Source organism: Chelonia mydas, chromosome 2 (genome assembly GCF_015237465.2).
Source record: "Chelonia mydas isolate rCheMyd1 chromosome 2, rCheMyd1.pri.v2, whole genome shotgun sequence".
In the NCBI taxonomy this organism is placed as follows: Eukaryota; Metazoa; Chordata; order Testudines; family Cheloniidae; genus Chelonia; species Chelonia mydas.
In genome coordinates this window covers 40892765-40908705 of record NC_057850.1, presented here as the reverse complement: position 1 = coordinate 40908705, position 15941 = coordinate 40892765, and the positions used below count along the sequence as shown (strand labels likewise).

General features: G+C 41.2%; 1 protein-coding gene across 2 annotated transcripts in view; it reads left to right on the top strand.

The window, feature by feature from the left end:
• Positions 1–15941, top strand: part of SDC2 (syndecan 2) — a 104057-nt gene extending 88116 nt beyond the window's left edge. For both annotated transcript variants that reach the window (XM_037892238.2, XM_037892237.2), the window contains exons 3-5: positions 10034–10167; positions 13088–13232; positions 14733–15941. In XM_037892238.2, coding sequence (XP_037748166.1) covers positions 10034–10167; positions 13088–13232; positions 14733–14896 — 443 coding nt within the window. In that variant the 3' untranslated portion in view covers positions 14897–15941. The remainder of the gene's footprint in view (positions 1–10033; positions 10168–13087; positions 13233–14732) is intronic.

Here is a 15941-nt window from a genome sequence, read left to right as displayed (position 1 = left end):
TCCAGCTCTCTGTGTTCCCCAGGGAGATCCAAAAGTGCAGTTGAGTACCTTCCCTTTGATAGCTTGAAACTCATTGTGGCCAAGTCTCTACATACTTTGAAGGACTTCAGGGCCACCTTGAAACCTCTTGGGATCTACAGAGCTGTAAACAAACTGAGATATAGTAGATCCCAAACAGCCCAGAAATCCCCCCCCCAATCCAGCTCCCTGTGTTTCAAAGATGTACAGAGCCCCTAAGGAAAAAAACTAGATTCCAGAGAAAGAGACCAACCCCTATATCTGGCCTAACCACACAGCCTTCATCATTGTCAAAACACCAGTTTTGACAGGCTGGTCGAGGGTCTGAATTGTCTTTACTTTTTGGGCTTCCAGGTGCAACAGTTCTCCACCTTCCTTCTTGAGCAAATTACTACTGAGTCTTGGAGATTATAAAATCAGGCTACTCCATTCTTTTTACCTCCCTTTGTCCACCCCATCCATTTCCCTGTCTGTCTTCAGGGACACCTCTTACAATCACTTGTTGACACAGAAAATCAAATCCCTTCTGTGCTCAGGAGCCTTAGAATCAGCTCCTGCTCAGCACAGGGAAAGGGGTCTTACTCCAAGTATTTCCCGATCCTAAAGATGAATGGAGGGTGGAGACCTGTTTTAGAGCTAAACAATTTTATGAGAGCACAAAAGTTTAGGATGCTCACTCTTGCAGCTGTAGTCCCTTCATTGGAGCTAGGGGCTTGGTTTTCAGCCCTAGATCTGCAGGACGTGTATTTCCGTATTGTAATTCACCCAGCTCTGATATGTTTCCTTCATTTTGTGATAGGTCAGGATCAGTTCCAATACTGGGTTCTCCCATTTGGGCTTACCTCTGCTCTGAGAGTATTTTCTAACGTTTGGGCAGTGGTCACCGCCTCTTTTCGTGCAGTGGCGATAGTCTTTACATACCTCAACAATTGGCTGATGAAGGAACAGTCTCATGACCAGGTTCTTTCAACTATACTGACAGCCGTGACCCTGTTCCTCAGGCTAGGTCTCAACCTCCAAAATTGAGAAGTCTATATTGGTTCCTGTGCAGAGAATAGAATCCATAGAGGCATCCCTAGATGCTATAACAGCCAGGGCCTACCTTCCCATGGACAGGTTCATGACACTATCAGATTCTGATCTGAGGTTTCAAATGAGCCACAGACTTTCGTGAGAAAATGTCTCCAACATTTGGAGTACATGACAGCTTGCAGCTTTGTAACAAGTCATGCAAGGTTATGCCTTAATTGTTTCCATGGGTGACCAAAAACAGTCTATCTACCGAACGAATCTAGACAAAACAGTCTAGACAGACAAGTTTCATATGAAAGATTCCCTCAACTGGTGGAAGGATTCTTGCAACATCTGTGCAGGCATCCCCTTTATTCAGCCACCCCCAGCCATTACCATAACAAATGTATCTTCATTGAGCTGAAGGTGGGGGGACACATACAGGGACTCTCGCTGTTCAGAGCAGACTGTTGGCCCAGGTCTGCACATCAGCCTTATGAAGCTCAGGGCAGACAGGAATGCCTTCACTTTCTTGCTTTAATCAAGGGCAACTCTATCAAAATTATGACAGATGACACAGCTTGCATATTTTACATAAATTGACAAGAGGCAGCAATATCCCCTTCTCTTAGTGCTGAAGCCATACAGCTATGGAATTGGTGCATAGTCAATCATATCCTCATTTCGGCAAGACATTTTCTAGGCATTCAGAACATCAGTGCTGACTCTCTCCGCAGGTGATTGTCCAAGGATTATGAGTGGGAGGTGGATTCTTGGACTTTCAGCCATATATTTGTGACCTTGAGGTTTCCAGAGGTGAACCTCTTCACCACCATCACCAACAAGAAGTTTTGTTCAAGGGGTGAAAGGGCCTTCACACGCGAGAAGATGCCTTCCTCTTAACTTGGATGAAAGGACTTTTGTATACATTTCTCCCAGTGCCCCTAACATTAAAGGTGGTGAACAAGATGAGAATGGACAGACCTCAGGCTTCCTGCTCCCATAGAGTCCTGGTTGCAGATTGGGGTCCAGAGGGCTAGCAGGCTTCCTGCTGGAGCTGCAGACCCTGAAATGTTGGCAGGTTTCCAGTGGATAATCTGCTTGTGTTTTGGCAAAATTTTCATTGCATCTGTAATAGATTTGGCAACACATTTCACTACAACAACTCTAGCATTTTCCGACCAGTTCTAAAACCCACACCATGCCAAGTTTCCTTGAAGCAGCTCAAGAAGGAAACAAAGTTGACACCAAAAGATAAAGAGCTGAAAAGCCCTGGCAGCAAGAGTGGTCCATCAGCCAGTTTCAGATTAAGAATTGCTAGCTACCAAGCGCTCTTTGCGAAGTATGAGTATCTCAACTGGCAGAAAAGCTGAGTTTGCCGACAGGCTGCCTCAAGAGCCTGAGGTGTTCAAGTCCCTGATTTCTGAGGGGCAGTAGATAGCTAAAATGTGTCTGCAGGTCTCCTTAGATGCACTGTGGTTCATGGCAACCTTCATTGTCCTGAGGAGAACATCCTGGCATCAGATATCTGATTGAAGACTTCCCCTTTGAGGGTTCTGAACTTTTTTTAACTGAAAGATGGTTGACTCTCTTCACTCACTGAAGGACTCCCAGGCTATTCTGCATTCACAAGGAGTATTTATAGCAGCTCCTAGAAGGAAGCAGGGAAGACCTTCATGTTCCAGGCAGAGACTGTCCCCCCCAGTACTTTCTATCACTAGACGTCCTGCAGGCCTCCGAAGAGATGTCAATGCGTTCAAAGGAGAAGACCTCAGGCCTCTACATCAGTGATCTCTCATGCTGTGACCACTTCCAAGCACCCCTTTTGTCAGGCTGGTTGAGGGTTGTGCTACTACCAGTCTACAGAACCTTCACTTCTCCTTCCCTCCTTCCCCCCATTTGGGCACCACCTCTGTTTCTTTCAGGAAGTGTGGAATTTCATAATATCAGACTGCTGAGTTCTACAGAGTATCTGTGGGAAACTCTTTAGTTTCATACCCTCCCCTCCTGCTTCCCTGTCTCTATTCAGGGGTCCCCCTCTCACAAGAGACTTTGCTTCAAGAGGTGGAATCCCTTCTCACTTTAAGGGCAGTAGAAGAAGTTCCACTACAGTATGGGAGGGATTCCCGTACAGTTTCTATTTCAACTATTTCCTAATCCCAAAGAAAAAGGGGGATGGTGCCCTATCCTGGATTTGTGGAGACTTGATGCCTTTTTTTGTTGCTTCAGGTTCAAAATGGTAACCTTTGCCTCCATAATTACATCGTTAACACACAGGACTGGTTTGCAACTCTCAACCTGCAAGATACTTACTTCCATGTCTCTGTCCATGCTGCTCACAGGAAGTCCCTGAGATTACTGGTGGGACAAGCACATTATCACCACACAAGGTACTACCCTTTGGAGTATCAACTACATCAGGAGTTTTCATCAAATGCCTAGTAATGGTGGTAGCTCATCTCCAAAAACAAGAGCTAATAGTGTACCAATACCTCCACAATTGGCTGATTTGAGGAGAGTCACCTTAGCAAGTGGAGGTTCGGGTCATCAAATTCTCAGACTCTTCAAGTTAGGGCTGAAGATCTACACATAGAAATCTTTTTACCCCTGTAACGCTGGGCCAGTGAAGGTTAAACGGTCAGCAAGCTGGCTGACCTGTAAAGAAACCCTTAAGAACATATCAAAATGATATTGCAGTGGTTTATCAGGGCCATTTCTTGTAGATAGTCATCAAAGCCATGTTGAGTAGACTAGAATCTTTAACATGTTTGCCTGTATTGTTCGAGAATCGAAGAGTAAGTGCTAAATATGTCTTTTTACCTGCATCCTGTTAGAAATCTAATAATGTGATCTAATTAGCCTATAGATGCTAAATCCTGTTCCTGTCTTGTAATGCTTCATTACAGTATTCTATTGACTCAGAGATCAAAAGGGGATATTATTATTTATATGGAACTTGTGGTGTCAGAATATTATTGTCCTAATCTCTCCTGGAAGCTTGTAATTCCCCATAGTAAACTACTTGTGAACTGTCTTAATAGTTTGAATGGCTATTGTTAACTGTATTGTTTGAGAAAGAACCCATTGAATAGAGATCAAACTGTCGGTTCACTTTCATCAAAGCCCACATGGTGGAGTTACCTGTGAGCACCCAGCTTGCTTCAACTGTAAAGGAAGCTTTGGGCATGATCCTTTTCATCTCAGGTCATCTTAAACTTTAACAGAGAAGGTCTAAACCCTAAAAACTGAGGCCTCCAGGTGAACCCTGGATCACCCTGGAATTCTCATGGAAGAACTTTAACAAACTGTATACCTGGACTGCCTATTGGATTCTAACCTTCAGAATTGATTCCAGAAAGACTCTTACAAATCAGCAACCTCACCATCTCTGCTATGAAACTGACCTAAGGACTTTTGTATTTGTATGTATATTGATCTCTTAACCATATATAACTCGCTTTTCTTTTATTAATAAATCTTAGGTTTAGTTAATAAGGATTGGCAGAAAGTATGTATTTGGGTGAGCTCTGAAATATTCATTGATCTGGTGCGCAATGTATCTGGTCCTTTGGGATTGGTAGAAATTTAAGTATGGCGAATAAGGTTTTTACTAACCCCTCACTGTATTATACTTGGATGTTTCGATAGGTGCCAAAGGCTGGATTGCCTAAAGGGGAATGTAATTGGCTTCTGGTTTACCAGTGTGGTATTACAGAAGCTGTTTTGTTATTGGCTTGGTAAATCTAATTATAGAATAAATCACCAGTCTTGATATCGTCTGTCCTATTTCTTGCAGTCTGCCCTGAGTTGGCATTTTCAGCGTGGCTCATCCAGGCACCATGGTCACAACCCTACACATAGATTAGAGTTTATAGGGGCAGTGACAGACTCCATGACAGCCAGAGCTTACCTGTTACAAGACAGATGTAAACACATGACCGCTCTCATCTGCCAGCTGCCAAATCAACTATGCACGTTGGTGAGAATTCGCTCGAGTCTCTTTGAATGTGTGGCTTCCTGTACGTTCATCATGCAGCATGCCAGACTACATCTACGTTTTATGTAAAACTTGCTGAAGTTGGTGAACTACCAAGCGGACATCATCTCGTATGCCGTATCTATGCAAATTCCTCCCAAAGCCCTTTCCTCACTGAACTGGAAAGGAGGAGTACTATTCCCTTAATTCTCCCTACCAAGACTCTGGTGATTGATACATCCCTCCTAGAATGGGGAGCACATCCGGACCACTGTTGGATTCATTAGGGCATCAACCTTATTCCATCCCTGTCAGGTCACAGAGAATAACTTCATTCTGTTCCTTTAGTGCGCTACCCAGATGAAACCCAGGCAGACAGTGTTGTCATACTTCCTATCCATTAGAGTAGGCCGCCTGATGGCTGCTATTTCCAATCAGATGGGGGGAGGGGTAGTTGAATTTGGGAGCTTTCTCTAATAAGGCCCAGTATTGTACTGTTAATTCAGACAAGTAGTCCTCACAGGTATCCTAACATTAATTCCATAAGTAAAATCAGGAAATAGTCTTCCAGTTAAGCATGAAAGTTCACTCCTTAGGAGCACTGACAGTCTCAAAGCAAAAGAGTCATGTTTCCTGTATTGAGATCTGCTAGACAGCAACTAGGTAACCAAATTATGCATATTGACCATCCAATCTTAGTCAATGTCCCTTTCTCTTGGGAGAAGTCTACTCCCCATAGTACTAGGGAGAGAAGAAGAAGATATTTTTATATAATCTACCTTGTTTTGGGTGTCCATATTTAAAGGATGATCCTGCTTCCCACCCTGGAGGCACTCCGCTACGAAAATACCATCATAACAGATCTGCGGACTTTAGCACAAAGAAGATTATGAAAATACATCAATGCTTACCTGAAAAATTCCTTTCTTTTTCAGTAATAAGGTCCAAAAATCCAGCCTACGCTGGAGACAAATGGATCATCCAGAATAGAGATGGAAATTGATATTCGAGGATTTGGGTTTGTTGTCAGGTGGAATTTAGTAGGAATGTATTTCTCAAAGTGTATTTATCACATTCTGTAATTTAAGTAAGTAGAATTGGAATTAATTTAGCTACGGAAGTTTTCTTAACTGGAGGGACTTCCGGGGGTGGGACAGTCCCCTGCTGCCCGTGTATTACAGGCCTGATTCTGCCCTTAAGCTGCAAGAGGGCTGAAGTACTTATTGTAGTGTATCTATGGAATGTATTATTTTAAGCAGGGAAATTTTTAGGTAAGCATGGATACCTTTTCTTATTGGACGCTTTTCCCCTCTTCTTTTTCTTTACAGGATATTGTTTTCAAATATTTGACCAGTCCTTCATGAAGCCCCATATTGACAACATATTTCATGCAGTCTTTTTCAGAGGAATTGTCTATGCCTTAATTAGGGTGTTGTTTTAGAATTCCCTTAACGTTCTTTCACAGTGATGGATTTTAATATACTACATTGCAAGTTAGAATTTATTTTTTTTTTAATTCCTTCACTTTTGCTTTTCTTGAATCCAATACCCTTGTACTTAATTACTGTGTAGTATGAATCCGTTCCTTACAATGCTGAATCCAGATAGTTCTTGGTCATGGGATCCAAACTTCCCTGTGACTTTAAGGTTGTCAGTCAGTTCATCTATCTGCCAAGAAGTCATAGAATCATAGAATAACAGAGTTGGAAGGGACCTCTGGAGGCCATCTAGTCCAACCCCCTGCCCAGAGCAGGACCAATTCCAACTAAATCATCTCAGCCAGGGCTTTGTCAAGCCTGACCTTAAAAACTTCTAAGGAAGGGGATTCCACCACCTCCCTAGGTAACGCATTCCAGTGTTTCACCACCCTTCTAGTGAAAAAGTTTTTCCTAATATCCAACCTAAACCTCCCCCACTGCAACTTGAGACCATTACTCCTTGTCCTGTCATCTGCTATCACTGAGAATAGTCTAGATCCATCCTCTTTGGATCCACCTTTCAGGTAGTTAAAAGCAGCTATCAAATCCCCCCTCATTCTTCTCTTACGTAGACTAAACAATCCCAGTTCCCTCAGCCTCTCCTCATAACTCATGTGTTCCAGTCCCCTAATCATTTTTGTTGCCCTTTGCTGGACTCTCTCCAATTTCTCCACATCCTTCTTGTAGTGTGGGGCCCAAAACTGGACACACTACTCCAGATGAGGCCTCACCAATGTCGAATAGAGGGGAACGATCACGTCCCTCGATCTGCTGGCAATGCCCCTACTTATACACCCCAAAATGCCATTAGCCTTCTTGGCAACAAGGGCACACTGTTGACTCATATCCAGCTTCTCATCCACTGTCACCCCTAGATCCTTCTCTGAAGAACTGCTGCCTAGCCATTCGGTCCCTAGTCTGTAGCGGTGTATGGGATTCTTCTGTCCTAAGTGCAGGACTCTGCACTTGTCCTTGTTGAACCTCATCAGATTTCTTTTGGCCCAATCCTCTAATTTGTCTAGGTCCCTCTGTATCCTATCCCTACCCTCCAGCGTATCTACCACTCCTCCCAGTTTAGTGTCATCCGCAAACTTGCTGAGGGTGCAATCCACACCATCCTCCAGATCATTTATGAAGATATTGAACAAAACCGGCCCCAGGACCGACCCTTGGGGCACTCCGCTAGATACCGGCTGCCAACTAGACATGGAGCCATTGATCACTACCTGTTGAGCCCGACAATCTAGGCAACTTTCTATGCACCTTATAGTGCATCCATCCAGCCCATACTTCTTTAACTTGCTGACAAGAATACTGTGGGAGACCGTGTCAAAAGCTTTGCTAAAGTCGAGGAATAACACGTCCACTGCTTTCCCTTCATCCACAGAACCAGTTATCTCATCATAGAAGGCGATTAGATGAGTCAGGCATGACTTTCCCTTGGTGAATCCGTGCTGACTGTTCCTGATCGCTTTCCTCTCGTCTAAGTGCTTCAGAATTGATTCCTTGAGGACATGCTCCATGATTTTTCCGGGGACTGAGGTGAGGCTGACCGGCCTGTAGTTCCCAGGATCATCCTTCTTCCCTTTTTTAAAGATGGGCACTACATTAGCCTTTTTCCAGTCATCCGGGACTTCCCCCGATCGCCATGAGTTTTCAAAGATAATGGCCAATGGCTCTCAATCACATCCGCCAATTCCTTTAGCACTCTCGGATGCAACGCATCCGGCCCCATGGACTTGTGCACGTCCAGTTTTTCTAAATAGTCCCGAACCACTTCTTCCTTCACAGAGGGATGGCCACCTCCTCCCCATGCTGTGCTGCCCAGTGCAGTAGTCTGGGAGCTGACCTTGTTCGTGAAGACAGAGGCAAAAAAAGCATTGAGTACATTAGCTTTTTCCACATCCTCTGTCACTCTATTGCCTCCCTCATTTAGTAAGGGGCGCACACTTTCCTTGGCTTTCTTCTTATTGCCAACAAACCTGAAGAAACCCTTCTTGTTACTCTTAACATCCCTCGCTAGCTGCAACTCCAGGTGTGATTTGGCCTTCCTGATTCCATTCCTACATGCCCGAGCAATATTTATATACTCATCCCTGGTCATTTGTCCAATCTTCCACTTCTTGTAAGCCTCTTTTTTGTGTTGAAGATCAGCAAGGATTTCACTGTTAAGCCAAGCTGGTCGCCTGCCATATTTACTATTCTTTCTACACATCGGGATGGTTTGTCCCTGTAACCTCAATAAGGATTCTTTAAAATACAGCCAGCTCTCCTGGACTCCTTTCCCCCTCATGTTATTCTCCCAGGGGATCTTGCCCATCAGTTCCTTTAGGGAGTCAAAGTCTGCTTCTCTGAAGTCCAGGGTCCGTATTCTGCTGCTTTCCTTTCTTCCTTGTGTCAGGATCCTGAACTCGACCATCTCATGGTCACTGCCTCCCAGGTTCCCATCCACTTTTGCTTCCCCTACTAAATCTTTCCGGTTTGTGAGCAGCAGGTCAAGAAGAGCTCCACCCCTAGTCGGTTCCTCCAGCACTTGCACCAGGAAATTGTCCCCTACAGTTTCCAAAAACTTCCTGGATTGTCTGTGCACCGCTGTATTGCTCTCCGAGCAGATACCAGGATGATTGAAGTTGCCCATGAGAACCAGGGCGTGCGATCTAGTAGCTTCTGCGACTTGCCGGAAGAAAGCCTCGTCCACCTCATCCCCCTGGTCCGGTGGTCTATAGCAGACTCCCACCACGACATCACCCTTGTTCCAATCACATCATAATTCCCTGACTTTGCCAGGACCTCCAGTTCTCCCTGCTTGTTTCCCAGGCTTTGTGCATTTGTATATAGGCACTTGAGATAACCCGCTGATCGCCCCTTGTTCTCAGTATGAGGCAGGAACCCTCCCCTCTCACACGCTCCTGCTTGTGCTTCCTCCCGGTATCCTGCTTCCCCACTTACCTCAGGGCTTTGGTCTCCTTCCCCCGGTGAACCTAGTTTAAAGTACTCCTCACTAGGTTAGCCAGCCTGCTCGCGAAGATGCTCTTCCCTCTCTTCGTTAAGTGGAGCCCATCTCTGCCTAGCACTCCTCCTTCTTGGAACACCATCCCATGGTCGAAGAATCCAAAGCCTTCTCTCCGACACCACCTGCGTAGCCATTCATTGACTTCCACGATTCGACGATCCCTACCCCGGCCTTTTCCTTCCACGGGGAGGATGGAAGTCATTCTGGGATGACCTTTCTTCTCATTCAGACCTTTACATCTTATACTCTATATCTGTATTCTGAAAGCTCTCTTCTTTTCTTTTAAAAAAAATATTCAGAGGGTTTTAAACTCTAAAAGCCTGATAACTGACATAGAGAATGGCAGAAACATTTTGGTAACTACAGTGGATTGTAGCCGTTTATCTCAAATGTTTTGTGGCAAAGCAAGGTTGTTATGAATAATCGTGGGCAGAACACCATTTATTTTTATTGATCAGAACTCTACTACAGTCAAAATGTAATGCGTACGGATGATTTTTGTGCAGAGATTTCCTGAACATCATTGTTTTGTTTTAGGAGCGGAAGAAGATGAAGGTAACACCGTGATAGCAACGTCTAGAACGCTTCCAAAGATACCATCAATTAGTGATGCGCCTAAAGCTGAGACAACTACACTGAAAACACAGACCAAGATTCCTGCACAAACCAAGGTTTGTGGCAATTTCTTTTTACTGCAGCAGAGTAATACTTTTTACATGGTTTTAATCAAACATAATTCTGTATGTCTTAAAAGGTTATTTGAAAATATACTTGGTGAATGGTTATACCTATAATAATCATAAAAACCTTACCTAATATTACTACACTCTGTTAAATCAAATGTAGAGCTGGCCATAGAGCTTCTAATTCCAAGTATAAAGCCAGTGTACCAACTCTGGATTTCACTTCCAAGAAGAGTATCAAGACCAGGACAGCACATCTTCTCATGAACACATAGGTATATGTGAACATGAAATATAGCCTTAACCTTATTATGTCTCTGAAGGGGTTGCTAAATAAGCCATGTATTAAGCTGCCTCCCCCCACTCGCCCATAAAAAGGATAATTTTGTTTGTTTTTGTGGTACCTTTTGTGCTTTTCTCCAGGTTTCTCTTGAGGAAAATGCCATCCTTAAAATTCTAACATGGTATTTTGCAATGCTTACTATGTCATTCACCAGTTCCATTGGCACACAGATAGAAAACAATGTAGATGACAATGGTTAAAAGAATAGTTGACAGGTATTCACATCACAGAACCACTATTATAAGCGAGACACATGCTGAAAGAAGTACCAGAGATGCCAGGATTGAATGCTTATGACAAGAACTGCTCCTTCGTGCTTAGAGATGGTCTTTTAGATCAGAGACTTGTTGGCCGAGTACTATGGGGAAGTTTGTGCTGTTGCTGCCCATCCTATACATCTTCTGTGGCTGGAGAGTCTCAATATTTTCCAAACTGGCTCGTGAGTCTTGGGTGCCTAACTTGACATCTTGAAGAGGGTCTGATTTACAGAGGGCACGTGCTCTGCATATCAGACCCTTTTCAAGGTATGTCTAGACACTTTTGAGCATCTTTCCCTTTAGTTGTGAGGGCTGTCAGCCTGTCAGTTTACATAAGGACACTATCTATTATTCTTTATATAGGGGGAGGAAAAAAGTAAAATAAAATGTAAAGAAGGTCATGCAAAAATAAGGTTATTAAAACCATTTTTAATAGGTATGCTTGGGCATGCTGAATCCAGTGCTTATTAAACCATGGGGCAGAAGCTTTGAGTATGAAAGTTTCTTTCAAAAAAGAAGAGCTAATGACATATACAGCTGTTAGGAAAATGGTAAAATAACCAGTTCAATTAGTTTCTGTACATTGAAAAGATTTTGCTAATGTTTTAATAGCTTATTTCTGTGCTTGCGTGTTTTGTGTATGGACAATAAAATTTAAAAAATATTGAAAGCAATGTGGAAAATACTCTTGGAAAGAGATAATTGCACTTACTATTAAAGTATTTACATGGAGACTGCGTGATATAGAGAAAAGCAGGGAAGGGAAAGATAGCTCTGTGAAGGGGCTCAGAGAAGAGGACCAAAAGCTTGATCTTCCTTTATTGGTGTATAAGTGTGGAATAGAGAAGACTGATCTTTATATGCTGCTGTTTCAAGTTATAGATCCATTCCAAAGACAAACTAGCTGACAGACTTCTAAATCTGAGGGAAAGATTAAAATTTGCTCCCTTATCACTCAGTGAAAAAGGGGTGTCTCACAGTACCACTAATTATCAGGAGTTGAGGCTTGGTATTATTTGAATGCTCTGAAAACAAGGTCCTCTTGAATGATCTAGTCTGTCTTTCTGTATCCTTGCAGAATATTACTCATAGCTTTCTGCAGAATCACATTAGCTCAGTGGTCCATGACTAGGGCTCTTAGGTGCTATGGTAATACAAGTAATAAATATATAATAATCTTGTTTGTTGTATCAGTCTCCAGTAATGGTGACTCCATGGTCTTCTTAATGAAGTTTCATTGACCTCACTATGATAGTGATTACTAATTATTCTGTCCTCTTGCCTCATTTTAGACCTTTCCTGCTTTTGTAAAAATGTGCTTTGACTACTACTTCCTTCTTGCTAGCCTATGTAATACATGAGGGATTATCATAAAGACTCAGTCTTTTCTCTAGACTGCACAGACTCTGTTCTCTCTTCATAAATCATGTTTTCTACATCTTTCGTCACTAGTTGCCTCTTTTTAAATTCTAACTTTAAGGTGGAACCTCAAACTGCCTGTTGTATGTCAGATGTAACCTCACAGGTGTTCTACAAAGACGACTAATAATTCTTTGGTCTTGCATGTAATATCTTTGATACATTTTATTACAATATTATCACTATTATAATGCTGGGGGGGCTAGTATTTACACACCCATGATTACTTTGTTTATCAGCATATAATCATTTTATGTTTGCTAACTTTCAGTCTCTTGTTTCATACATGTGGATAATATTCTCTCTCCCCATGTAAAGCACATTCATCTATCTTTATTAAATCACACTGTATTGATTTCTGCCAAATTCTGTACTGTCTGTAAATCCTGTTGTATTTTTACTCTATCTTCCCTGCGGTTAGCTGTCCCTCCTAACTGGCTTTTCAGTGAAACTGCATTTTTGTTGCTGATTGGTTTCATCAGGATAACCTGTCCAGGAGAATGATGTCTGAGAATCAAAGCAATATAGATGCTGAATGCTGATCTCGCCGTGATGTGACCACTGAACAGATGTAGCGTTTTCATTGACTTTAGTTTTTTATGTTTAGTAATTCTGTGGGCATTTTCATCTTGTGACTTAACTCAATGCACTTTTACAGATGTAGAAAATATAGTTGCACAGATCTTATAGGTATAGGTTTCATGTTTCAACAAAATGATGACTGTATCAGTTTTATATAAATTTACTACTGCTTCTCTACTTTGTTTTTGTGTTGGAATGTGCATGTTTAGATACGATTTTCTGACTATCTAGGCTAAAGAAGTACCATTTAAAGTACAGAAATGTACATTTTTGTAATGTGATCATTGCTTTTTTGAATGTACTGTAGTCACCTGAAGAAATTGATGACAAAGAGAAAATTCACAAGACTAACTCTAACGCTAACAAAAATAAGAACGACCCAGGTGATGACGCTGATGTATTTACTGAGAAGCACTCAGAAAACCTCTTTCAGAGAACAGAAGTACTTGCAGGTAAGGAGCAGCTAGTTAAGGCCTCTTTTATCACAAGGTAATATGAAAAAAATGTATAAAATACAAAGATGCGACCTGCAGAATAATATAAACATCAAAATTCATATTGTGCCCAAGGTATTACCCTCCACCTTGCTGTGGGGTCCCTGAGGATTATATGTTTCTGCAGAGCAGCCAGTATTCCTTTGTGAAGAATTAGATGGTCTTCACCCAGAGTTATTTAATCTATAGCCTACCCTTTTGCTGATTATTTGCAAGGTATTCCATCCCCCAGAAGTTCAGTGCTTCCTCCTGGGGATTCTTAGCTTTCACAACCCAGGAAGGGAGAATTGCAATTTGAACTTGGGTTTCCATGATAACTTGTAGGGCAAAGATCTGTGCCCAACCTGCCTGACCTTCAGTCCCTTCTCCTGGCAGGCTCTATCCTTCTTGAGTGCTGTTTGGGGGACAGGGGAGATGATGTCCTGGAGGAAGCTGCAACCTCTCTTTCCACTGAGAAGCAGGGATGTCTGTGTATGGAGGGTCATCTCCATGTGTGGACCAGGGAGAGACAAGCTGGCCCCTCATTTTGTGTAGCTTATAGCAGAGCAGCACCAGATAGTGTCACACTAGTATAGCTGTACTGTTTTTCTTATAATCGGCACTGATTTCCAGGAATTTATAACCGTGAAATCCTACTAACGGTTGAAATTTGGCATCCAAACTATTCTGGAAGTGCATTTATTTTTGTGGCATATACCAAAAAGGGGATGGTGTTTGAGCCATAGAAGTGAGCTCAAGCCACAAAATTCTGGATCTGAATTTCCCTGAAGCTCAAGGGGTTTGGATAAAAGAAAACTAGCATTGACATAGCATATCCAGTGGAAATATTCATTTTGATAAGTGTAGTTTGAATTGTTAGCTTGTGCACGCTGGCAAATACATGACAAATGAAATGTCCTCATTTTTGGGCTACATGAAAGGGATACAATGTTTATCATCAAGAAATGTATTTTAGGCTTAGGTCATGGTGTAACAGACTGAAGGAGACGTGGCATGGATCAATTTCTTCCTTGGTAAAACAGAGTAGTAATCAAGAATAAATTATATGTAATTTCAGTGTTAGAAAAGTTACTTCCCTTTGTTAAAAGTAAGTTCAGAAGCAGCTAAGATTTTATGGTTATATTTGATCATGTTGTTGCTATGCTCTGGGAGCATTATTAACTTTTTGTTAACTAAAAATATTACTACTTTGAGCTGTACTTTTTAATTCCTTTAGAACTATGGGCCGTATTGTGTCTTTGACTTTTAAACAAAACAACTGAAATGTTTTTCTGTTTAAAAATCTATTTACAATGATTTCATAAAAAAGCCAATCAAGATTGTGACTTAATTGGAGCCAGTTTTTTAAATTTTAAAAGGATACAAAATATTTACTAGTTGTTTGCTATATTGGAAAACAAATTTGGAGCTACGGGTCTTATTTTGGCATATTGTGAATGTTTATTCATTTTATTGCAGCTGTTATTGCTGGTGGAGTTATTGGCTTTCTCTTCGCAATTTTCCTTATCTTGCTGTTGGTATATCGCATGAGGAAGAAGGATGAAGGCAGCTACGACCTTGGTGAACGTAAACCATCCAGTGCTGCCTATCAAAAGGCACCTACTAAGGAGTTTTATGCATAAAATTCCTACTTAGTGTCTCTATTTATGAGATCACTGAACTCTTTTAAATAAAGCTTTTGCATAGAATAATGAAGATCTTTTTTCTTTAAAGAGCCATTATGGCACCTTTATGATAAAATCCCATTGTATTTAAAACTTTTCATGTATTCCTTTAAAAAAAATGTAAAATGAAAACTTAACATTTGCCGTGTTCTGTGAATAACAGTGGTAAAGCATTATTTTATAAAACCATTGATGTTCACTGAATCATTTTTAAAACTTTATGCATAAATATAAAATAATGAAAATGATTGATTGTTTTATCCTATGGCTCAATGAAAGTTGTTTAATTTTTGTCAGCATGACTCAGATTGATCTTACAAGTTAGTTTTTATTTCATTAATTTATCTGTTTCCAAAAAATGCCTTTTTGTAGTTGTCATGGTGCAATTTGTCTTCGGATAATTCAGATAACAGTAACTTTTAGTGTAAATGTAATTTTTCAGCTATGTAAACTTTAATCTTCACTTTGTATAAATTTGTGTCCGAATATCAATTTTACACTTTGCATTGTTTCTCAATGTAACTGTAGCTTCAGTGAAATTGTAACAGCAAATTAATGTGTAAAATTGGATTATTACTACAAACTGTATAGTCATATCCTTACTAAACAAATCTTTAAGGAAGATTTGAAGTAAGCTACTGACAAGCCTAAGCAAACCCAAAGACTCTAACAGTATTCTGAGAAGTTGCTGCAGATATCTATGGCCACTGTATTTGTTAATTTCTTGCAATCTGAAGTTATAAGTAGGGGTTTAAAAATCAATTTTTGTTCTTAAAAATACATTTAAGTTGTAAACGTCTTTTAAAGCCTTTGAAGTGCCTATGATTCTATGTAACTTGTCGCAGACTGGTGTTAATGAATATATAACAGTAAAAGAAAATGTTGGTATTTTATAAGCACAGCCAGTTCTAATGGTAACTTTTGTAGTCTTACATGGATAGACATAAACTGTAATTTGGGAACATAAACACTACTGAATAAATCACGTGGCCTAATACTGAAA